Source organism: Nicotiana tabacum, chromosome 24 (assembly GCF_000715075.1).
Source record: "Nicotiana tabacum cultivar K326 chromosome 24, ASM71507v2, whole genome shotgun sequence".
In the NCBI taxonomy this organism is placed as follows: Eukaryota; Viridiplantae; Streptophyta; class Magnoliopsida; order Solanales; family Solanaceae; genus Nicotiana; species Nicotiana tabacum.
The window spans coordinates 2306866-2328575 of NC_134103.1; the positions used below are offsets into that span (position 1 = coordinate 2306866).

At 33.2% G+C, this 21710-nt stretch overlaps 2 protein-coding genes across 5 annotated transcripts; one reads left to right on the forward strand and one right to left on the reverse strand.

Moving 5' to 3' along the window:
• Nucleotides 1-1143: 1143 nt before the first annotated feature.
• On the reverse strand, nucleotides 1144-6007 carry LOC107794884 (uncharacterized). 3 transcript variants are annotated; one of them, XM_016617438.2, is made up of 8 exons: nucleotides 5792-6007; nucleotides 4420-4768; nucleotides 2828-2899; nucleotides 2565-2632; nucleotides 2311-2461; nucleotides 1914-1994; nucleotides 1737-1826; nucleotides 1144-1652 (listed from the first exon to the last, which is right to left on the reverse strand). In XM_016617438.2, the coding sequence occupies exons 2-8, from the start codon at nucleotides 4663-4665 to the stop codon at nucleotides 1569-1571; spliced, it is 792 nt and encodes a 263-aa protein (XP_016472924.1). In that variant the 5' UTR covers nucleotides 4666-4768; nucleotides 5792-6007; the 3' UTR covers nucleotides 1144-1568. The 3 variants fall into 3 exon arrangements, with proteins under 3 accessions (XP_016472924.1, XP_016472925.1, XP_016472926.2); XM_016617439.2 differs by lacking the exon at nucleotides 5792-6007 and adding an exon at nucleotides 5561-5699; XM_016617440.2 differs by lacking the exons at nucleotides 4420-4768; nucleotides 5792-6007 and adding an exon at nucleotides 4212-4350.
• An 8856-nt stretch (nucleotides 6008-14863) lies between these two features.
• On the forward strand, nucleotides 14864-21436 carry LOC107794885 (uncharacterized). Of its 2 annotated transcripts, none has more exons than XM_016617442.2 (11): nucleotides 14864-15068; nucleotides 16478-16563; nucleotides 16653-16723; nucleotides 16811-16860; nucleotides 18723-18796; nucleotides 18887-18949; nucleotides 19306-19393; nucleotides 19820-19882; nucleotides 19956-20035; nucleotides 20880-20951; nucleotides 21046-21436. In XM_016617442.2, the coding sequence occupies exons 2-11, from the start codon at nucleotides 16532-16534 to the stop codon at nucleotides 21125-21127; spliced, it is 675 nt and encodes a 224-aa protein (XP_016472928.1). In that variant the 5' UTR covers nucleotides 14864-15068; nucleotides 16478-16531; the 3' UTR covers nucleotides 21128-21436. The 2 variants fall into 2 exon arrangements, with proteins under 2 accessions (XP_016472928.1, XP_016472929.1); XM_016617443.2 differs by having other exon boundaries at nucleotides 14929-15068; nucleotides 16484-16563.
• The last annotated feature ends 274 nt before the right edge of the window (nucleotides 21437-21710 follow it).

Sequence of the window (21710 nt, forward strand, 5' to 3'; positions counted from 1 at the left end):
TTTTTACCTAATCAGAAGCATCGGATTTGAACTTTATAACTAGAGCTGTCAAAACGAGCCAGTCCGACCCAGCCCAACTCAAGCCTCGTGGGTTTTTAAAATTTGGTGGGCTAGGACGGGCCAGCTCGCCATATAAATTGGCCTTAAAATGGCCAGCCCAACCCAGCCCTAAGAGGATCGCGGGCTAGGGCGTGTCGGCCCTTCAATTTCTTTTATTAAAAAAAAAAATCTTTAATCCTTAAATATTTTTTCTGTGACATAGTCGATTAATCATGTAAACAATTTCTGTTTACTTAGAGCGTACAAAAAGTTTAATATTTGACTAGGATTCTCGTAATTGAAATTCAAATTCTGTATATCTCTAGCTCTTCTTTTTTAAAGTTACATGAATATTTTCTTAATACTTTTCTTTCATTTTTCTCAGATTAAAGGATTGCTTCAATAAGTTTATATGCTGAGATTTTTTAATTTAGGATTAACATCATTTGCTGATTTTATCATTATAATCCATAAAATTTTTAAAATTCTTGAAATTTGCTAGTGGTCAATTTTCTTTTTGTATTTAAAATCGATCTTTTCTATACTGAAGAGCAGTTTAATATTAATAATGTATTAAAGTAATCCAAACTGATCATTGGCCACTTGAAGTAATATTTTCTTTTGAAGAAAGATTATTATTGGCCACCTAAAACTTTTCGAGTTCGTTATTAGTTAAGCAAAAGAAAAATTAATTTTGTCATATTACATGCATGTCAAAAATCTAAATTCTAGTTGATATGAAAGGGTAAATGAGCAATCTGGGGTTGGGGAATATAGTTAATGATTTTTTTAGTTTTTAGTTTTTTTAAATATTAAATATTTAATTAATTTTTGGCCCACAGGCCGGCCCAGGCCCACCTAAAGCCTCAAGGGCCAGCGGGCTATCTTGGGCCGGGCTTATAAGCCTCAGTTTTAAATAGGCTAAAAAGATCCTAGTCCAACCCTACCCAAATAGCGGGTTGAATTAGGCTGGCCAAGCCCATTTTGGCGGCGGTATCTATAACTAAAGAACCATTCCGACTTCCACCGAAAGCCTTTTTCTCTCCCTTGGGGGGTAAGGCACTAATACAGTTTGGTCGGACCGGTGAGTTTCAGATACAATGATTAAATTAAAAAAAAAATCATTTATAAAACACTCACTATTGCACCATAAGGAAACCAACTTTTTTTGGCTAGATTTTCTATTCCATCAATGTGTTCATATACATAGTTGAACTTAACTAACTGTACAAAGATTTCTGACTAATTCACAAACTTGAAACCTTTCTAATTGGAAACTTGAAATCTTGTTCTTTCTATGCCCTTCTTGGTTTCTTCTTTTTTTCATTTTTTCCTTCCTCTACATTAGGTATTTCTTCAATCTACAACTTCTTTGACTGCTGATCCATCTTTCACAATCTGAAACACCAACTGCAGTACGCGCATGCGTTTTCATTTCCCATTCATCCATCCTCTCTGCAGCAATTTTTATGCAGCAGGACGCTGTAATAATAGTAGAGTAAACGTCACCTAACATATATCTACTACTTTCAAGGGGCATCGATGATGGGAGGTTGATGTGACAGTATCACGGGGCCAGATTCTTCATCAGACGAGGAGATGGGCAAAATAGCCTGTATTGAAAGGATGAATAGTTTAATTACTCGGACACAGTATATTGGGGAGGAACCTAAGAGAAAAGATGCCATATCACTCACCTGCTGGCGTTGGCGTCTGTGGCAAGACGTTACTGCTTTCATTATGATGTAGATAGGCAGAACAATGCCGGTAATTCTTAGCATTAGTAGCTGTTGGCAAAGGATAATAAGTTAGATACAATCTGGTGCAAGTGGACGACAATGTGAATTCACATTTTCTCTAGCCTAGTACCTTACCATGACCAAAGGGAACGAATAGTCCCCTCCTTGATTCACTATGATGGGAAGAGTGTGCCGTAAAACTAGAAGCAGCATAAACTGTTAAGAAAAGAACAAAAAGACAGAGAATCAAATTGCTGCATGTAAACTTAGAACATTGACTAAACGGTATCTCCTTGTTTGCGGAGTACAAAAAAGTTGTTCCAAATTCCAATTGGGCTAGTGATACTATAACCAACACAAGAAGTGGTGGGGGATCACATTGATTTACTTGTTTGTATAAAGTTTGGCCAGACACAAATTCTAGTGATTAGAAAACCACGTGTTCTTTTCATCATTTTGTGTTTGCTTATCTTGTTCGGCCAACATCAAATGCACTAACATGTATGCAGATAGAGAGAGAGAGAGATTATACAATTATCGCAACTGAACGACAACACATCATGCTTCTTGAAGTAGAAACCGCATAGTCATCATAGTCAGAGTTGATGAAATCGCGATCAGTTGAAACCACTGCTATCAGACGAGGATTATTCAAGTCTCTTCTGACAATTCCCCAATTTCCCCTGATTAAAGCACCATACACATGGTAAGCTAAAAGCTATATGGAATACGGAACAGAATATTTGAAGTCCTAATAATTACAACAAGAAAGACGAAGAAGGATACCTGAAATTCATCGGGATGCCTCCAAGTCGAAAAATAGGGGGAGGTGCTGTATAACCAGGCCTAAAAGGCTGTAATAAACACAAAATCCAACATAAGGATACTATTTACCAACATCAACTGAAGAACCAAGCACATGTTGTACAACAGAAGTGAACCAAAATTGTAATACACCTAAAAGGAAGGATGGAGAAAAGGTTGCTTTTGTATAAACGCCCGTTTAGCTTGTAACTTTAACATAAAGAAAACTTAGAGAAGTTGCCCACCTGATGGCATATCTCACAAATGGTATCACCCTTCTCATTACACCACCTTTGCACGCATCTACGATGTGCATACTGAAAGAAAACCAAGCACAACCATGAAGAAGTTGCAGAACACAATATGAGCAGAAGATATAATAAAAATGTTAGAATAAAATAAACAATTTTGGAGATGTGGAGAATAGGTAGGAGCGTCTCAAATTCGAAGTTAAAATGACATGCAACAAGTTATTATATGAGCATCACAGAAGAATCAGACATTAGAGAGTACTTTGAAGTAAGTACATAAGTGAAAATCCTAGAGCAAAGGTCTCTTTATCTGCTTCCCCCAACTTCTCTTCCATTTAATACCACATTCTGGCAAATAGGATAAGTTGGTAGGAATAAGAAGATAGCTGACTCAAAGACAGAGGAACTTCTCATGCCAACTAAAGCCAAAAATGCAGCAACATCACCAACCATCTCTGTTAAGCATCTGTACTGAAAACTACTTGAAAGTTGATTGTCTGGCTTCTTCATAAATTCCAAACATTTTTCCATATCTCCTATTTGTTTTTTACTTGCTCCACAATGTAGGAGCGTTGAAACAGGTGCTCCTTCCCCAACTCACCAGGGGGGCAAACCGAGAAAAGATAGAGGGATGAGTTTAAAGCATATTCAACATAATTTATGTCACAAAAGTGTGTTTTACGACAAGAACCTATACCGTTCCTTGAGATAGAAAGCTAATTAGGACAGAGCTAGCGCTCGGAATCGTGAGCTTTTAATGATGTAAAACATTCTAGTACTTAGCTAGTATGTTGCAGTAACAAATTGTAACCAGAAAGAAATTGAAAAAATTAACATGAACATGTGAATGTTTAAGTTAATACATAACAAACGATATTGATTTGGAAGGAAGCAAAAGTTACAGGAACACAATTAATAAAATGCATTTGTAACAATATTAATAATATCTTTTATTTATCCAGACTTGTCAAAAGACAGAACCAGTTCGGCACTAGACCTGACGGCTTATTAGAAATAACATGAGCTAATGGAAGCAAGCAACTAATTGCACACCAACTTTTGAGTAGTAGGAAGAAGAAAAATGTAACTGCAAATACTCAATAGGCACAAGTGCACAACTCACAGTTGATTTTTAAGTTCTAGCAGCATAAACTAGATCCAACAACAGAAAAAATGAAACACCAATAGACAGCATACAACGACAATTATGTATCAATCCCAAGCAAGTTGGGGTCGGCTATATGAATCTCCAGTTTCCAAATCGCTTCATTTTAAGCTCATCTCAGTCAAATATAGATAGCAACAACAAACAACAACAACAACCCAGTATAATCCCACTAGTGGGGTTTGGGGAGGGTAGTGTGTACGCAGACCTTACCCCTACCATGAGGTAGAAAGGCTGTTTCCAATAGACCCTCGGCATCCTTCCCTCCAAGAACTCCCCACCTTGCTCTTGGGGTGACTCGAACTCACAATCTCTTGGTTGGAAGTGGAGGTTGCTTACCATCAGAGCAACCCCTCTTACAGGCTAATTGGGTTACTTTTGCAAGCTCAACATAGAAAAATAGTAACAAGGCTCAACAAACCTTCAAACTACCGCAGCAAGAGCAAGGAGTCTCCATATTTGAATCCATATCTTCATCTTGACATATCCTACATTCAACCATTTTCCTAGGAGTCAAGAAAGGATCAGATTCCTGAGAAGAGCAATCAGCCACTGGATCGTTCGTCGTTGATGTTGCTAGTTGTTTCTGGTTTCTGCTTTCAATTGCAGCCTCCAAAGTTGATTCAGTTAGCAGCCGATCAACCAAAAACACAAAATGATCTCCCATCCTTTTTTTTGTCAACAAATATCAACTAAGCACACACTTTTTCGAAATGTGATGTAACAGAAACAGTGATGCCTTAAACAATCAGCTTTCCACCAGAAATTGCCTGAAATTAGAAAATAACAGCAAACAAGTTGCCTTAGCACACAAAAGTTGTTGCAATCAGAATTGTCAAAAAACCAACCAATTATACAAAAGTACTTTTAAAAAAAAAATAAGGGGTAAGAGTATTAAAGTCATAAAGGAATACCAAATGGCCAACTTCCAACTACAAAACAATACCCAAAAAAAAAAGGCATAAGGTTTGAAATAAAGGACACACAACTTTAATTCAAAAAAGTATGACAAATTTGAATCAAAGACAAAATAAGGAGCTTAGATAAAGAAACTTCCTAAAGGAAACAAAAACACCCAACAATTAAAGAAAGTTACAAAAAACAAAACCAAGAAGAATAAATCCAAGCAAAAAAAAGTGAAAGTACCATGCAAATAACAAAAGGGAATAAAAAAAGATTGAAACTTGGGAACTCCAGATGGCAAAAAAATTAGCTTATGAATAAATTTCAAGCTATTAAGACATAAAAAAACCAAATACCAAGAAGAATAAAAACAAGCCAAAAAAAACATGCAAATAACCAAAGGGAATCAAGAAAAGTTTGAAACTTGGCAACCCCAGATGGCAAAAAGTGATATTTTGAATAAATTTCAAGCTATTAACACACAAACATAAAATTAAAAAAAAAAATAAAAAAAAATTACCCAGATGCCAAAAAGTGATCTTTTGAATGAATATCAAGCTATTATAACAGAACAAACATGAAAAAATATTGAGAATTTAAGGGAATAAAACACAAAATCAATACCAAGAAGAATAAAACTAAGCAAAAAAAGATAGTACCATGTAAACAACAAGAGGGAACCCAAAAAAGGTTGAAACTTGAGAACCCCAGATAGCAAAAAGTGATCTTTTTAATAAATTTCAAGCTATTATCACTCAAACATAAGGAAAAACAAAGTACCCCAGATGCCAAAAAGTGATCTTTGAAATGAATATAAAGCTATAACAGAACAAACATGAGAAAAAATTGAGAATTTAAGGGAATATACTGAGGCAAAAAAAGAGACTTACAAGAAGGGGATCGGATATCTACAAGCTACGAAAGCTCTCTTTATAACTTAAAAAGATCTCTCTCTTTTGAAATGAAGCAAGAGATTGAGTGTCTTGGTCTAAAATTCAAAAGAATCACAGAAATAAAAAATGGGGTAATACAGTATATAAGGCTATTTATACTATATACAAATCAAGATTTGATTTGAAAAAAAAGGAGTTAGTAAAATAATGAACAGTATCTTTTCAGGTTTCGAGCCATTCAAAACGTGTCTCCTCCCCTTTGTTTCTCTTTCATGCTAATCACCATTTTTTTAAATATTAACACTCTTTCTTTTCAAATTTGAAACCCCACTTCCTATACACAAGGACTCCCCTAGAGAAAGGGAACCTAGAACAATATAAAAAAGCTGAAGTTATTAGCAGTAGAAGGTAATTTATTTTATTTTATTTTTAAAATTATAAAATTTATTTTAATGACCTGATAGTATAAAAAATTATATTATTATTAATATGTATAATTTAAACTATTAAAATTATCTATTGTTGTAGATTGATTTTATCTGATATGAGGCGAGGGTCTTCGAAAACAATATGGTAGAGGTAACACTTGCGAACATTATACACATAACCCTCCTCATACCTTACTTATAGGATTACACAGAATATGTTATTATTATTGTTATATCGAAAAAAAAGTTTATATACTAATAATGCATAAAGCTTAAACTAAAAAAATAAATAACAACAACAAAAACAAAAAATTTGATATTCTGTTTGTTGTCTTTGTGGGGCAGTGAATATGAAGGGATCGGTCTAAGACACCAATAAATGATGAGTTCATTAAATAATGAAGTTGAAATAATTTCCATTTTTCCGTTTCAAAAGCTATGATTCATGCAACTCATCCCCTAATAATAGTTTCATTAATGTTATTGATTACGTATCTTGATTGGATTAAATTATACTCCCTCCGTTCAAATTTACCCCCTCATTTTAAAATAGATTTCAAACAGTTTCGTAAATCAAGATTTTGGCAATTTTTTTATTTTATAATGGTCATGTTGAAAAACGATGCAGTAAATATGCCAAAAATAATTAAAATATTTGGAATGAAAATTACATGATGATGCATGTCATTTTCATTTCTTTTTTGGTCGAGATAATGCATGCGAATTTTATTTCTCGAGTTTGTCAGTAATGTTTTGTATTTCCCATGTTATGTACATTCAAATTGTATTTCCCACGTCGTATACATTTTTTTAACGTATAAACTGAAAATGATTTGATCAGATCGAACAAACGTATAAGATATTATGAGTTATCCACTTGAAAGGAGAAATATCTTCAAACTAAGTTTTATTAATTTCAGATAAAGTATAATCCAAATAATCAAAATCATGACACGTCAGCATAGCTGATTCTCATAATTTTCCCAAATTTTGTTTTTTCGAATAGCAATTTGGAACTTGCAATTTTCTAAGGATCCGATTGTCCATAAAAAAAATCTGTTTTTCGATTTTCTTTTCTTAAAATGTGTTTGTTCATGAAATTTTGCAAGTTTTTAAAAAAGAAATTCGAAAATGAGTTTTCCAAAACCATTTTTCCCACTCATAAAAGTGCAATTTATTTTTAAAGTGAAATGCATATTCAAACATAATTTCAAATTTTAAATATATTATTTTTCAATAAAACTTCAAATATTATTTTTTTTTCTCAAAGATTACAATTTTTATGTCCAAACGCCTACTAAATCTACTTTTAGATTCAATTTCAAAATATCGAACTAACTATTGGGACAATCCCCGTAAATAAGCCATATTACAAATTATTTGCTATACATGGATAAATGTTATAAGGCAGCACTGAGATTTATATACTTCTTTTCTTTAATTATGGGAAAAAATACCTTCCCTAAAAAAGTATTACTAGTTATAAGGATTAGAATGATTACAGGAATAAAAAGCTGGTTACCAACCAAATTATTCTGATTAACTTAATAATAATTAATATGCTTCGAATCCAATTAAAACTGTGTATGCCTTTTATTTACGTAATATTTCTTTTAGCAGAATATTATTCCAATATCTTTTAACAAATAGAAGAGGTGAATTAGTCGGACCAACAGAAAGAACAAAAAGGTTTGAACGTATAATAATGTTTGAGCCATTATCTGAGGGATCTACTCTTTGTTTTCATTCTTTTAGTTTGATTTAGTCAAATGCAAAACTGTCTATATTTTATACTTTACTTTATCCTTATCTGCAATGTCATTTATTTTACCTTACTAATACAAATGATTTCAACATAAAATTCTACATGAGTATTAGGAGTATTATGATTGGTTTGGTAATACACAAGAAAAAATAATGGTATTATACATAACTTAGCATAATGTCTGGTTGGCTTTATTAAACTCCGCATTGCTAATACTCATATAAGTTACGCAAGGATTTTTTGTACTATTTTATATATATCTAATAGAATATTAAATAAAAACACATATATTAACAATACATGAATAAGCATAACTAAAAAAAAAGGCATTAAAATAATCAATCCATACTTTACTATATATCCACTGCATAACAAGCCCTGCATAGTACATAAATAAATTGTAACACCTACATACAATTAATTAAATGAATAACACGTATATTTAAAAAGATCAACTTAATTGGTAATGAAATTGCAGGATAGGAAAGCCAACTAATTCTGAAAAGAGAATGTTGAGGTGGTTCAAGAATAGGACGTTGAATTTTTTTTCATCAGAAATGAGGGGCTTTTAGTTAGTTGGCTAACTTTTGGGGTGTATTTTGTAATTATCTAATCTCTCTAAATTTTGGATTGTACGTGTTAATTTGCGAAAGAAACTAAAAATAAATAAGTATTGTTAACTTGTAATCCGAGGTCTCTCATTGGTTTGGTTGGTAACCTTCTTAAACCAATAAGGAACCTTCTAATTATATCTCATGCATTAAGTCAACTTCATCATGCTTCCCTCATTTTCTCCTGTATATTATTACATGTAGCAGAGCCATAATTCTTATTAAAGAAATTTAAAATATAAAAAAATAAATACACGAAAAATTTATGAAAATTCAATATTTAGTATTTTCACATAAAAAATAATTTTAATCTTCTATATAACTTAATTTTTCGACGAATGAGTTTCGAATGAACCCCTTCCCACCCGTAATTTGGTTAAAATTTCTTCCCTCTTCTACTTTCCTCTCCTATACACTATTCACGTACCCATCAACTGAAAAATCTGAAAAAAGAATGGGGTTAATTGGTCAATATGTTCTAACTTCTATACTTGGTCCTTCAAATTAGTTCAAAGAATAACAATAATAAATCCAGTTACGTCATACAAGTGCGGTATGAGAATGATAGTGTGCATGCATACCTTATCTCTATATTAAGAGGATAGATTAGATTGTATCCGATAGACCCTTGGCTGATCAGGAAGAAAAGAAAAAAAATAATTCAAAGAATAATAGTTTTAATCACTTTTCAGGCCTAAGAATCTTTAAATCCTTGAATTTATCAGAGTATTTCAAGCTCTTGATTCAACGATATTCCTCAAGTTTTCTTTACTCGTTCCTTTTTTTAAAAAATAATTTTTGGAACAAAAGAAAATATGGAAACGAATATATATGGTAAACCAACCTCTCTAGAAACGGCAACAAAAAGAGAATTTTGACCTTGTAAAACAACTTTGGCATGTAAGAAAATCAGATTTAAACAAATTAGGTACGGTTGACCAACTAGTTTAGGACAGTTAGGTATGCATGTAGTCGCATGCAAGAATCTTAGGAGTCATAATGTTGACAATAAAGATAATTTTATAGGTACCTCGATTAATTTTTTAAAATATATTATCATAATCATAAATCAGTGGAGGAGCGAGAGTTATTTACGGGTTCGGAGAACCCACTATTTTTTGCTTATATTTTATATCGGTATTAGAATCCGTTAAATATATGTGTAAATAATTAATTGTGAACCCTATTAATTAAGATAAGTTATGAGTTCTGTGATGTGATAAGTGTAATTCGCATAAATTTTAAATTTTGATTCCGCTTATATCATAAATCATTATTGAAATAGTAAAAGTATATGTTGTTACAGGTATCCTGATTCTAATCCTTTCAATAAATTATTATTGATGTTACAAATAAGGAATTAGTTAACAATAATTTACATTTATCAGAGCATATAATTCTACGTAACTTTTATTTCTTTGGTTTTTAGCGACATCGAGTTTTCCACGTGGAAATGGACCTGAGTGCATGGTCCAAATTAGACTTGAGCACATCCCCAAAGTTTCAAAGTTAAACTTAGTCAAAATACATAGTTTACCCATCGACCTTGCAGCGAAATCTCGGTTATACACATTTGGTTCATGAAAAACTTTTTACGCACTCAATCTTTGTAAAATGTGTATAAGACACACCATTTTTGTGCTTGACCGATTTTTCAGATAACGTGAAATTCACGCCCTAATAGGGTCGTGACACGTGTCATTGACTTTATAAAGGAAAAAATATATTAGAAATTACAATTAAAACTCATCTTCTTCGTCTTTCCATTTTCTATCTTAAACACCATTGTGCCACCATGGTTGTTTGTGAGAAAGTTTTCAACAACACCAAAATGCAACCACACTATCTAAACAACTAGTCGAAAATAATCGAGCAACAAATTTGAGTTCAAGAACCCAATAATCAACAAGACCCAATTAAATTTTCAAGCTTTTTTCATACCCCAACAATGGTTGATTCAAGATTTTTTCACTAAACCTTCAATACTACTATTAAAACTTTTAAATCTATCACAAATAAATAATTTTTATAATATTTGAACAATAAACCAACAAACATCGTTCAATTTTAGATCTAAATTTTTATGTTCTTTCAAAAATTCTATTTGGGGAAGAAGATGAGGGAGAGGGTGGTCTGAGGAAGAAGATCAAAGGGAGGGGGAGGGGTTCCTGTGGGGAGGGGAGACAAAAAAAGGGATTTTTAACGGGATCACGCGCTTTTTTTGTGTGTGTAAATAAGCGAGTGCTATCTGATCAAAAATAGTATGTGCTAGACACACTTTTGAAAGGTTAAGTGTGTAAACGATTTTTCGTGAAGTAGAAGTGTGTAACAGAAATTTTGCTACAATGTTAATTGATAAACTATGTATTTTGCCTTAAACTTAATTTATGAGTTTGGACTATAGAGGATTATTATTTGATCTGAAAACTTTCTAATTCATAATCTTTTTTAAACTTCATTTTGGTTTGTTAATGACACAATTTTAGGGGAAAGTGCACTCGAACCTATTTTCCTTTTTCTTTAATTTTTTTTAGAGCAGGGCCGACTTGTTAAAGCTCAAGCTTTAGGCCCCCAACTTTAGGGCCCCACTTTTTACCCTATAATGTTTTTTAAAATTAAGTATTTTTACTCTTATTACATGTATGTTGATAAAAACTGAAAAGGAAAAATACCTATATTTCTTAAAAGTGGACCCTTAACATGTATATGCAAAATTTATGAAAGGAATCAAGTGATTATATCTTTTTCTCCTTAAATATTATGTAAATTTTTCCACTTTTTTTCTTGGTTTCTACAATATTCAATTCTTTTTTTATGTTTCTCAGTTCTCACCGAACGTTATTACTATTATATTTTTCCTTTTGTGCCTCCAAAAGATCCTATTGTTCTGCATTTTTTGTCTATCGAGCTAAAACTTACGAGAAGTATATTGTGAAAGCAACAAATATTTATTTTCACGTCAAGTTAATGAATCAGGTTCTTCTATTCCAACTTTTTAGTATTAATTTTCATCTAAAATTTATTTTTCTTGATATTTCAATACGCATGCATATGTTATCCTTTTAGTATTTATCAAATTATAAATATGTCAAATACAAAGTATGAATCCGGTTATTCAAAACTTAAGGGGAAAAAAAGTTGAATCATTGATATAATCCCCCAAAAGAAGAGATGATAGTACTCTAATCGATATACTCAATAAGATAAAAAGACTTGATTCTTTTTCAAATAATTATATTGCTTATAGAATAATGATATCAGTTCCTGTAACAATTGCCTCTGGCCACCCTCGACCACAAACTAGAAACTTGAAAGAAGTTTTTTAAAACTAAAATTGATAAAATCTTACTTAAAATCAACCATGGCGCAAGAAAGGTTGAATGGATTAGCTATATTACCGATTGAAAAAAGATTTATTGGAAGAAATTTATAATAAAATAATTATTCATAATTTTGCATCTCAAAAAGTTAGAAAATTAGATTTTAAATAAATTATAGTATATAAGATTTTTTTTTGGAAAAAAGATTAAAGGCCTCTTGTGTTAGTTTGGCTTTAGGCCTCCAATAGTGTTGAGCTGCCCTGGAGAGAGAGAGAGAGTAGGCGTGCGCTTTGGGTAAGCAGGCCTACGCATAGGATTGTCATGTTTACTTAGCCCAACTTTTAATGGAAAATGACACTAAATAACCACTCTCAAAACTATATTAGTGCTCTTAAAATAATAGCCGAAACAATATATACACACACATTTTTGTATGTTATATACAGATTTTATACACTTTTGCGGCTACATGATGTAAATAGTTTTAGCTGCGAGCTAAAAGTGATCTTTGCCCAACTCTTTATGATGACAATTTGATTACTTGTGAATCTGTCCAATTTCATTACATATCCATCCCAACTTCATTACACATTCAATTTTTGCCTTTTTAGAAGCTAACCCACTTCTGACTTTTTCTTTCACAAAATACACCATTATATTTTTGTTTATCATTTTTTGATTTACTTTTTCTTTTATTTTGAGTTTTGAAGAATTAGTCTGTTCACGTTAAAATGGTAGCTGAAGTTATTTAGTAAAAAGTGAGCATAAAATCGAAAGGAAAAACTTTTTAAATGGTTGTGGATAACTTACTTGCCTCGTAATCCAGAAAATGTTACTCAGAAATTTAATATTTTGCCTTCTAAATGCATAATATACGATTGGTTTGCATAAAATTTTGAAAAGATTTTTTTTTCTATTGAAGGCTAACCAAAGATTTATAACAATAAAATTTATGATCTCACGTATATAATACTTGGAAAGTGGCTGTCTGTCCTCTGCATCCACCGTCACTTTGTGATTCTGGGTGTCACTCTTTAAATATATAGCTTTTTTATATCATAAAATACCAGTATATACATGAAATTCTACCCGAGTGTCTAGATGGCGTACCACCCACTCTTCTCTATATAGATCCGCCTCAGAGTTAACGAAACTAAGGAGCTAATAAGCTATTAAACACGAGAATAAGATAAATGATTAATGAAATCATCAATCACAAAGAACACCTGAAATGGGTTTTATTATCATAGCCTGAGAATTCAATGGCTGATTATGTGGAACCAAATGCCCAGCATCCAATACCACAAAATAGCTTAATCTCTCCCATGAGATCGAGTATTTAATTTGTGACGTATCGAATATAAAGTAGATTATGAGACTAACGTTCACTATTTCAAGTCAATAAAAGAAAAAATAGTTTCTTTAAATATGTCTAAAATAGGTGAAAAACAATAATAAACACGTGATTAAGGAGGTGTATTTCTTTTACCAAGAAGAAGAATAGGAGGACAAAAGAAAATGGACTCAACTTCAAGACTTTAACCGTATGCCAAATGTGACCAAAGTAAGGCGATTCTTGATCAAACTTGATGAGGAAAAATTATTTGAAAATAGGAACAAAATTACTATTAGATAAATCCAAGTAAGGATGAAATCTTTCTATGTTTAATCTGATATCTCAAATTCAAAATGAAAAAATTAAAAAATTTCTGTTAAAGAGCTTGGCGACTTTCCCTTTTAAAGATCCTACCTACACAAAATATTATTTGAAAATAGGAACAAAATTACTATTAGATAAATCCAAGTAAGGATGAAATCTTTCTATGTTTAATATGATATCTCGAATTCGAAATGAAAAAAATTTAAAAAATTATGATAAAGAGCTTGGCGACTTTCCCTTTTAAAGATCATACCTACCCAAAATATTATTTGAAAATAGGAACAAAATTACTACATATTAGATAAAGATGAAATCTTTCTATGTTTAATATGATATCTCGAATTCGAAATGAAAAAATAAAAAAAAAATCTGATAAAGAGCTTGTCAACTTTCCCTTTTAAAGATCCTACCTAACCAACGTGCATCCAAATTAATCAAGGGTCATAAAATTCAATATTGGATAGTTGAGGAAACATACAATATACTTCTTTCGGCCCATTTTAGCTGTCACTTTAGCTAAAACAAATTATCACTTTTACGAATTTAAAATTAAATTTGTTAATTATTTTCAACTATACTCCTAATATTAAAAAAATATTTTTTTTAATAATGCTCAAAGTATTTAATATAAATTACTTAGTAATTATATTTTTTATATTTTTTTTTAATGAACATAAAAAGAGTTAAAGCAATTAAGATGGGACGGGGGAGTAATATTATGAAAACATAGTAGGATAATTTGAAATCCCAATAACAACATTAGAAAAACGTGAAGTTGAAGAGTTTATATACTACTACCTCAGTTTATTTTTACATGCCACGTTTTTTACTTTTCACGCCTATAATAAATGAAGTACATAATTTACTAGGATACCCATATTAATTGATATATATTTTTAATAATTTTAAAAAAATAATTTAAAATGAGTAATTAATATTGTGAGTATAATATAAAAAAAAAATTATCTTTTTCTTGATATACTAAAAGTGATAAGTAAAAGTAAAAATCTATTTTTAAAATATTAGACAAGTAAAAATGAAAGTATGGAGTAGTATACAACTTTAATTATTTGATTATTTGAATAAAAAGTTGACAAGTAAAAATGAAAGTACGGAGTAGTATACAACTTTTTCTCATATATCAATTATTTAATTATTTGAATCCAATGGATAAGGTTCAACCTTTACACAGATCCAGAGGATTGAAATACTCACCCACCGAAACAGACTAATCATCAACCGTTAACCAATCAGCTTAGGACAAGCGCCCACCAAATTTGGCTCCGCCCCCTTTCAGACCAGAAAAATTCTCCAAATTCAAAAGTCGATCTCCTATTTCTCGAAAAATCGCCCATTTTACAGAATATTCGAATTTTCGTTTCCTAATATTACACTCACTGATATAAAAATAAGCAAAATTTCGATAACTCTTTTTGATTTAACTCCCAATTCTGAATTCTCCTTCTAGAATATCCCAATTGTTGAAAAAGGTATGTTTTCCTTTCTTTTTTTCTATTTAAATTCAGTTTCTGCTTGTATTTTCAGTTTTATTTTGCTTATTGTAAGTCAAAGTGTGTGGATCTGTGGTTTTAATTGTTGGTTTTCGCTATTTCTATCATTTTAGTTTTACATTTTTCATGATTATTTTTAATGTTTTATTAATTCATAGAATATCTTTGGACAAAAAGTGGAAATATTAAAGTTTGTTTAGCTCTTGTGTGAATTTAATGCAAGCAAAAGTTCCTAGATTTTTTGGAGATGCAGTGCAGCATATAAATTATCATGCAAATGGATTATGTAACTATTGGAATAATTGTATGTTGGTCATTTAAGGAGACTCGGAGGAATTTATTGTGTCTTTAAAAGCTCTATTACCCGGGCATATTTTGTTTGGATTCTGATCGATTTTCTAGTTATTTAGATAAGTGATTTTTTGATTGCTTATTAAAATAAACTTATCATTTTCATTATAAACATAGTTATCTGGTAAAAGTGATTATTTATGCATTATTATGTTGCTCGGATCTTCTAAACTGTCGCTGTACTGATGTCGGATCCTCCAAAAATGCATAACTTTTGGAGTACCCGACACGTACTAGCCGGCAGTTTTGAAGGACCCGAGCTACATGGCGGCACTAACTAAACATTGATTCTGTAAGAAGTTACAACAACAACAACATACCCAGTATAATCCAACAAGTGGGATCTGGGGAGGGTAGTGTGTACGCAGACCTTACCCTTACCTTGTGAGGATAGAAATGTTATTTCCGATAGACCGTCGGCTCAACTAACTAAACATTGATTCTGTAAGAAGTGAGTTTTTATTAAAAAGTTGATTAAATAGGTAAAATAATCAAAACTAGAGTGCACTCAAGGGTGTGGCCCAGTGGTCAATGAAGTGGGAAGAGAACCGTGAGGTCTCAGGCATAAATCCTAGCGGAGGCAAAAAACACTAGGTAATTTTTTTCCATCTGCGTAAATCTTGGTGGATAGAACTACCACGTACTTGTGCTGGTGGGAGGCAGCAGGTACCCAGTGAATAGTCGAGGTGCCTATACACCACCGACATAAAAAAGACAATCAGAACTAGATCCCTCCTAGTCATGTTTAAAGACGGGTTTCAAGTAATTTCTTTGGTAAATTTTGGTGAGTTTCGTTCAAGCACCAAATTTATGATCCTCACCTTCTGAATCGGGAGAATCATGTTTATTGACAAAGACTGTATTAATTTGCTATGAATGTGGTAAATCTGTGATGTTGCACTTATTGCGTTTAACTTGGGAAAAAGTAGTTGTTTTACTTAAACTATGGAAGGAGGTAACCTAATTTCTTGTTGGAGTCTGATGTATTTTTATTTGGACGTGGTAATTTATTGTCTTGAACTTTTGTTTTGTGGTAGGAGTAGGACCCCTAATATCATTATTGTGGCCAAACTTCTGCGTCATTATCAATCATGAAGTATCTGGAATACACCCCTCTTGATCGGTAAGCTTTGCCATATAATGACATTCAAATAAGTACTGAAGTTTTTTAGTTGGTTGGTTGCAGTGAATTAATTTTATTTACTTTTACAGGATAAATGATTTTCTGAGTCATGTGAATCTTGGAGAGCGAACAATTAAAGGATGTCTCGAAGCGTACTCTTGTAAGTGTTTTTGATGACTTCCGAGTGTAGTGTCCTTGCATCTGGACAACCTCATGATGTAAAGTATACTTTGCCTATTGTGTTTAGGTAAACATACTGGAACAGACAAGAAACTTTCGCTTAGCTTGGAGAATGAGGTAATTTCAATTGATGAAACCCATCTATTACTTTGTCTGTTTACTCTTCACTGAGGCTTGGTGCAATCACGGCGCAACACTTCATATGTTTACTATTTTGCAACACCCTATTATGGAACATTTGTTTTGGCATTAAAGGCTGATAGGTGAAAGAAAGTTATACAATTTTGTTAACTTCATTAAAAGATTAAAAATAGGAATCCATGTATCTAAGTATAAAATAGAAGGCCTCTTTTAGTTTTCGCTGATGAGGTAATTGCTTGTATGAACATGCTCTGGATTGAGCACATCAAGAATAAACGACATGGGCTCCTATTCAATAGCCATTAGCCTTTGCAATCCTGAAAACATCACAGGGAACTTACAGAGTTCAATCTGTATATACCAATTTTTGTTTTATTTATCAAGGCCAATCTACAAATAGATGTACTGGTGCTCTGCTTTGGATAGTAACAGGCTTTGACTGTGAACTCCCTTTCCCATTCAGCTCTACTTTAGTTTGTCTCCTCTGGGGTTTTGTGCTTGTTCCAGTTTAAGTAGCAACTCTATTAAGATGTTTAGCTCTCAATCCTGCTAATACCTTCTGAACATAATGCCCCACGAGTTCCCAGTTTTGCAGTAATCTATGCATGCTTTAGGGTGCATCACAAGTTGGAATTGTTCTTGGAATTCTTCCTTTAAGGTATATTTGTCTTCTTCAAGGAATTATTTCAATCCATTTGTCATGCCAGAGGCTAATATGTTCTTCACCTCCTTCATCAAAGTAGATGTGGAGCTGAATTATTCCCAATATATGTGCTTCCAGGGTGTGACCCCACGTAAGGTGTTGTCACCTTTGTGCACCAGTGATTCTGCTCTCCAAATTTAGCAAGTTCAAACCCTTTTCCTGAGTCCCATTATCATTGTTAAATCTTCACAGCCATTTCATTAGTGAACTCTTGTTATGAGCTGTCAGATTTCTTACTCCAGGACCTCCATTTTTTTTTTGGGCAACACAACTCTGTCCCATTTCTTTAACTCGTTTTCCCTTCCTCGGGTCATTGCTTGGTGTTCTCACAATGATTTGTAAGGCTAATTTTCTTTCCTTCTTTTTCTCATGTTATGCTCCTCTTATTTTGAGTTTATGGATGGCAATTTTGGAACGGTTTCAGAGTATATGTGATACTTGTAGGGTTCCTCCAAATTTTGTGTGTGTGTGGGGGGGGGGGGGGGGTATTACGAATCGTCTAGAGGGTGTAGGCCAGATGTGTCGCTTGCATGATTTTGATTATAAATGCTTTTTTTCAATAATGGTGGCATCCGAGCCAGCTTATGCGCTCCTTGATTATTCCACCAGGTACCTGCATCTCTCCCAAGAATAGGTACTGGGTATCTCTGCCCACCAAATGGGATGAAATCACCTTGTCCTTTTGACTATAAATGCTTCTTATCCTGGTCTCTACTCTTCTGTCCTGCTTAATTGGCAATCCAACCTTTGACTTAGAGAATAGAAGAGCTTTAACACATGAAGAATTATATTGTGCTTATCTTGATGTTTGCATTCTTATATTTTCTTTTTCAGTCAGACAGATAAAGAAAGTTACACCCAATATGTAGACATCATAGTACGAAGCTTGAAACATTAAATCTCACTATTTTCAATCATGAAAAAGCCTTTTTGTGCTCATTATCGTATATTTATTTTTTTATATTCTGCACCCTCCCTCATGTTACTGAAGCTTCATTTATTTATTTATTTTAACTTCAGTTGTTTATGATAGTACCCAGGAAGTTGTTGGTCCGATTTTCTTCTTGTTGTGTCGTTACTAGTAGCTAATACAGTTTCTTCTTTCGCGGGGTTATAAAGTAACTTTTGGTTGCAGATTTTTGATTATCTTGGAAGATCTTCGGACACCGATTCTTCTTCACCTGTTGAATATCTAAGCTGCAGATCGAGGTGGTGAATCCAGACCTACGGCTGGAGTATTAATCTGAAACAAGTGTATATTGGTTCATAATGTAATTTTTTTCTAAATTTTTGTTCCAGTCGGAAAACGTTGATATATCTACTCCTTACTCTCTATCACATGTATCCAGATTATGACTTCAGGTAAGTCTCTAACTTATGTTGAAAATATCTTTTTAAAAAATATTTTGTACTTATTAAAAAAATGAATAATCCTCTTGTATTTGTAGTAAGCTGACTGGGTGGATTATGGGTAATGCCACTGTCAGCTTCTTTGGCGACGTGGCATCCCGCTTTATAATCCTCTCTTACAGCTTTGGGAGTGTTGTCAGATGGTTTGACAGACAGTTTAGATGACTGTTGCTCTTTAAGGAGCTGAGAGTTCAAGTCTCTCCATTTCCCAATGCAATACTCCAGTTGTCTTGTTCGTATTCTGCCAATGCGTGTGCATGCAATTTATCCCTGTTTTGCTATGACTTGCCAACTTTCTGGTTTACCAGTGCAGTGAAAGCTCACCAGTTTTTCACTGAAGAGAGCTGGGACAGTTTTAAGCAGATATTTGACATCTACATGTTTGAGGCTTCAAAGGTATATGCTGGGAAGATATTGGCGATTGCCTTGGTTGTCATGTTGCACTTTAATAGGAAATCATCTTCCCTTGGGTCTTACTTGGTTAGCATTCTTATGATTAAATTGCATAGAATTGGAGGTCAGATAGCTAATCAAACAAGGTTGTTGTTTGGATTTATGCCCTTAATGGACCAAAATCAGATTAATTGTATTTTTTTCTGAATAGAATTAGACACCTTCATTTCTTTTTGATGTTCTAAAAGCATCTGTGGAGCAATTTGATTAGGCTATTTTATCTTTTCCTTGTTTTCTGGGGAGGGTAGTGAGTGTATTATACGCCGCAATGGAGATGGCGTTGTACCATATTCATTTTAAGGCTTAGCAAGTTATCAAAAAAGAGAACTTTGAGCTTTTTGTTTAGGTATCCTATGATTTGGGTTGCAGGAGTGGCTTGATGCGAATGAAGGCAGTCCTCTGCTTGAAACTCTGTACAAGGCTTTAGACGAGGTGAGGTATTTTATTAACATAAAGAGAAGACCAAGAGAGAGCATGGTAGTTGCTTAACTTATTCGCACTGCAGGTTGTGAAAGTTGCTGAATGTGAGATCTACACTTACAATCCAGAGGCAGACGCAGATCCATTTCTTGAGAGAGGAGCCATGTAAAGTTTTTATATGAATTGATCCCCTTTGTTACCCAATCCTTTTTAAGCTGTGTCAACTTTCTGTGCGAGTTTTCTATTCTTCGACTTATCATCTAAACCATCTGATTGAGGTCCTCTGTGGCCCCTCAGACAGCTAGATGGGCAAAATTGAGTATATGCACGTCTGGTGACTACATTTTACTAAGTAGCTAAAAAGTCAAACTCCTAAGTTCAGAAGGACACAACCTTTCAAACATTAGAATGATAGAGTGTGAACGGTCATTTTTGTTTTTTTGAGTGGCCTGCCGGAGAGGGGCTGGGGGTGGGGTGGGGGAGGTCGTCTGTTCATGTGTAGGAAGGAACTAGACAGCCCAAGTGGAAAACTTTGCCGACTTTAGTAATTTAAAAAGACTGTAGCACATGGTCATATTTCAACTAAAATATTGTCCAAACAAGGCAGATGGCACTTTGAGTTTTATTTAAATACTCCCTCTATTTCAATTTAGATGATACACTTTCTTTATTAGTCCGTTTCAAAAAGAATGACACATTTCTACAATTAGAAATAATTCAACTTTAAACTCTGCATTTTACCCATTTTACCCTCAGTGAGAAGCTTTTATAACCACACAAATGTCAGTCTAACAAAACTTTTAAGACCACAAGTTTCAAAAGTCTTTTTTTTCTTCTTAAACTTCGTACCGAGTCAAACGAATTCATCTAAATTGAAACGGAGGGAACATGTTGGTGAGATAGTGTAACCTTCTAGATGGTATTAAAAGAGCGACAAGATTCTACTTGCTGGTCAAATTTCTTTTTCTAAATGGTAGTGCATTAATACAAGTGTTTATGTCTTTTCCAGATGGTCCTACCACTTCTTCTTCTACAATAGAAAGTTGAAACGTGTTGTGAGTTTCCGCTTCAGCTGTGTGAGGTGATTGTTTTACCCTTCTATGGTTTCAGGATGCGATATTCTACTTTTCGCTGAAATAATACCTTTAGGCCTGATCAACTGCTGTTTATTGCAGTAACTTGGTTGGTGAAGGATTTTTGTTAGACAGCTCAAGTTTTGAAGATGACGGAGAGATATTCGATGGCATGGACATGTGAATACAGCATTTTGTTAATGGCACGTTGTTGATGTCGTATAGGCTTAAACCTTGTATGAAAATCAGTTTGTACAATTGACAGTAGGTACTGAAACTGTATCGTAAATAAGCATCGTCTAGTTCGGAGGTTGAGTATGTCATGAAGATATGTAAAGTTATGCTTGGCAATACCGTTCCTTCCTTGTCTGGGCTGCTTGCAGTTATTTTTGTTATTACGAATTCAATTCTCTTTCTATGTACCACAGCCTTTGTAACATGCTTTTGTGGTCTTTCAAGGCCCTCTTTTTCGTTGAAATTATTGAAGTTGTCCTACATTAGTTGAGCGAATGAGATGCTGTCTCCTTATATGGTCTTGTGTAATTTTCATCTTTGAGGTTGAGTTAAACTCAAGTCCGTTATACTCGTTCCCTATTTTTAGTTTATCCAATGTTGGGGTTTCTATGTCGTATTGTCTACGGTCTAGATGTCCCGACAACAGGGAATATGTTAGTCTCCATTTATGGTTTTGGATGATCTTCACTCCATGTGTAAGTTATATGGTTATGTCCAGGTCTATTATTCTTTAACAGGAACATTGTGCTATT